The 3,467-nt window shown below is 66.3% G+C and overlaps 1 protein-coding gene across 1 annotated transcript; it reads right to left on the minus strand.

Annotated features, from left to right (window-relative positions):
• Positions 1–270: 270 nt before the first annotated feature.
• Positions 271–3,218, minus strand: LOC130158815 (G-protein coupled receptor 12-like). Its single transcript, XM_056359872.1, has 2 exons — positions 2,913–3,218; positions 271–1,836 (listed from the first exon to the last, which is right to left on the minus strand). The coding sequence occupies exon 2, from the start codon at positions 1,832–1,834 to the stop codon at positions 788–790; it is 1,047 nt and encodes a 348-aa protein (XP_056215847.1). The 5' UTR covers positions 1,835–1,836; positions 2,913–3,218; the 3' UTR covers positions 271–787.
• Positions 3,219–3,467: the final 249 nt, after the last annotated feature.

Raw genomic sequence — 3,467 nt, forward strand, 5'->3', positions numbered from 1 at the left:
GGGGGGGGGAATGGATTCCCCAGGTACCCCATCCCTGCAACAGCCCAAAACAGCAGCCACCCCCTAAAGCGCGCCTTTCACCCCACAGGTTCTCAAAGTGCTTCACAGATGACATAGAAACAGAGAGACATTGTGTGTGTGTCCCAAGGTCCCCTCCACCCCACCACCCCCAGGATCCCTGCGCTCCCCTGCCCACCTGCCGAGCCAAAGCTCTCTGCCCCCCCCTCCCCCTCCCCCCATCCCAAATTATTGCATAGCATTGCAAGACCTGATTTTAGGAGGATGGGCACCCCGCACAACAACCCCACATGTGGGGACCAGCCCCGCCAGGGGGAAAACCAATACCCTTCCACCCTGGTTCCTGTGGCTCCCAGTGGCTGCCACTCATGGGACATGTCCCGGAGAGGTGGAAGCCACCTGGCCAGGGCTGGCAAGCCCTCTGCTCCCCTGGCTCCTTACCCCGAGAGGAGACAAACGCCATCGTACGAGGATCCTTTCTTTTTTCTTTTCTTTTTTTTTTTTTTTTTTTTTTTTGGTGTTTTGTGTTTTTAAATAAAAAATAAAATGTGTAAGAAAATAACATTTCTAAAAGGAAACCATTATCATTCTACTCTCTCTCTTTCTTTCCCCCTTCTTTTTCCCTTTTCCTTTTTTCTCTTTTTGGCCATCTTTTCATGGAACGAGATGTGCTGGCCCGGGGTGTTCCTCCCGGTAGGAAACGATAACAGAGGGGAAAAGGAGGAGGAGGAGGAGAGCAAGGGAGCGCCTCTCGCTCCGTGCTCAGTCCTCACACGTCGCTGGATGTCCTTGGTCTGGAGGAGAGCGTGGAAGGGATGCACCCGCAGCAGGCCAGCCAGAGCGACTTCTGGATGTCTGGGTTTCTGAAGGCGTAGATGATGGGGTTGATGAGGGAGTTGCAGGTGGCGGGCAGCGCCAGGGAGTAGGTGTAGACCACGGGGTAGCTGGAATCGGCCACCAGCGAGTAGATGGCGAAGGGGATCCAGCACAGGGCGAAGGTGCCGAGGATGAGCGAGAGGGTGGAGAGCCCTTTGCGGGTGGAGGTGGCCTGCGCCGTGGCGATGAACTGGTGCTGCACGGCGATCTGCTGGGCGTGCCGGAAGGCGATCTTGCAGATCTGCAGGTAGAGCTGCATCATGAGGGCGAAGAGGAGCAGGAAGGTGACGGCCAGCACCGCCGCGTTGTCCTTGGTGACGGGCCGCAGGATGCTGCAGGCGCTCTGGTCCCGCAGGCAGTTCCAGCCCAGGAGGGGCAGCAGCCCCACGCCCAGGCACAGCAGCCACATCAGCAGCACCATGGCGCAGGTAAAGCCCAGCGTGCGCTCGCTGTGGTAGGTGAGCGCGTTGTACAGCGACAGGTAGCGGTCCACGGTGATGGCCAGCAGGCTGCAGACGGAGGCGGAGAAGGCGGCCAGCAGCAGCCCCGCCGCCCCCAGCTCCGCAGCCTCGCTGGGCGGCCGCAGCAGGTACCGCACGGCGAAGTTGGCCACCAGCCCCAGCCCCGCCAGCAGGTCGGCCAGGGCCAGGCTGCCGATCAGCAGGAACATGGGTGCCCGCAGGCTCGGCGTGTAGAACAGCACGGCCAGCACCAGCGCGTTCTCCCCCGCCACCGCCGTCCCCGTGGCGCACAGCGCGATGTCCCAGGGGCTGACGGTCCCCCCGGCCCCGCCGCCGCCGCCCGGCGCCGCCGTGCCCGGGCCGCCCGCCGCCGAGGGCCAGGCGCTGGGCTCCGAGCCGTTGCCGAGCCCCGGGAGCCGCTGCTGCTGCTGCGGCTGCGGCTGCCACGGCTCCCCCATGGCGGCGGGGCCGTGCAGCATCGCTGGGGAGAGAGGCAGAGGGACGCGGTCAGGGGCGCCGCCGGCGGACACGGGCACCGGACGGCGGGGACAGGCGCCGAGCTCCGCAACGAGGCAGGGGAGCCCCGCACCGAACCCCAGGACCTCCGCCCCGAGCCCCGCCCCGGGCCCGGGGACCCCCGCACCGAGCCCCGCACCGAGCCCGGGGAGCGCGGCACGGAGCCCCGCTGGATCCCCGCACCGAGCCCCGCACTGAGCCCGGGGATCCCTGCACCGACCCCCGCCCCGAGCCCGGGCAGCCCCCCGGAGCCCCGCACCGCGCTCCGGAGCCACCCACCCCGCCCGGAGCCCCGGGACCCCCCGCAGCAGCCCCGCACCGGGCCGCCCCCGCCCGCCGCATCCCCGGCCGCCTCCCCCTGCCCCACTGCAGCTTCCCCGGGAGGTGCCCCCCCCACCCCGGGCCGGGGTCCGCCGCACCCCCCACCGCACGCACCCCGCGCCGGGGGCGCCCCGGCCGCCGGCTCCCGCCGCTCCCGCCGGGCTGAGGCCGGGCACGGCTCCGCGCCCCGCCGCCGGCCGCAGCCCCCATGCGCTCTGCCCCGCGCAGGAGCCGCAGGGCTGCGCACCCGTCCCCCTCCCTCCCCCGGGGCGCGGGTACCTTTTGCCGCCTATTTATAGCGCAAAGGCCCCGCACCACCCGCCCCGCACCCCCCGCAGCCCTTTCTTTTTTGCGCGCAGTGAGTAAAAATAAATACTATTAATAGGCCAGCCCGCATGTATGCGGAGCCGCGGGTGCGAGGGGGGGGCAGCGGCGAGGGACAGCCTGCGTTAACTTTCTCCTGCCTCCCTCCCTTCCCCGCCTTTGGAGGAGACTGGTGCAAGATGCTCCCAGCCAGCTGCCAACAGCTGCAAGATGCTGCCCTGCTCGGCGCGGTCCCCCTGGCAGGGTAAATCCTGCCCCCCCCTCCCCGGGCCGGGCAGGTGTGAAGGTCGGAGGAGGGGAGGGGGGCTCTGCCCGCAGCCCACTGCCAGCATCGCCCCTTCCTGCATGCAGCCCAGCCCGGGGGGCAGCCGCCACCACCGGGGCTTGTTGTTTTACCTGGCTTTAATGCTCGAGGATCAGCTTGCTTCCCCCCGTGTTTTTATTTTTTTCCTTCCCAGTCCTTCCAGTCCTTGGTGTTAAGCCTCATTCCTCGGCGAGCATTGCTAATAACGTTGGCAGATAGCTGGCATCGACTTGCACTTAATATTCCTGCCCCATTGGATCTGCTGATAAATCTCAACTCTGACGTCAAAGTCTTCACTTATATTCATGATCCAAGTCTGTGAATCAGAGCCGCTGTGATCAGAATAACAACAAGGCTGGCTCCCTGCTCCACATCCACATCCACACCCGCGGGCACGAGGGGGTGCGCGCGCCCGCACGCACCCGCACGCACCCATGCCTGCACCCGCCCCGCGTTCATTCATGAGCTCTCCCGCCACCCCGATGCACCTCCCCAAGGTCGGGGCCCTCTGCACCTGCGTCCTGCGGATGCAGCTTGGGCGCCAGCCAGGCCCCGGCAGCTCGCAAAGGCGGCCGGGTGAGGTTTATTTTTATCGTTTGTGCCAAGGGATGCGGGGAGCTGAAGGGAACAGGGGTGATCCGGCATGG

Source organism: Falco biarmicus, chromosome 14, assembly GCF_023638135.1.
Source record: "Falco biarmicus isolate bFalBia1 chromosome 14, bFalBia1.pri, whole genome shotgun sequence".
NCBI classification, from domain to species: Eukaryota; Metazoa; Chordata; class Aves; order Falconiformes; family Falconidae; genus Falco; species Falco biarmicus.

What these genes read in the sequence shown, in the direction of transcription:
- LOC130158815 (XM_056359872.1), bottom strand. Translation starts at nt 1,834, where the DNA reads ATGCTGCACGGCCCCGCCGCCATGGGGGAGCCGTGGCAGCCGCAGCCG.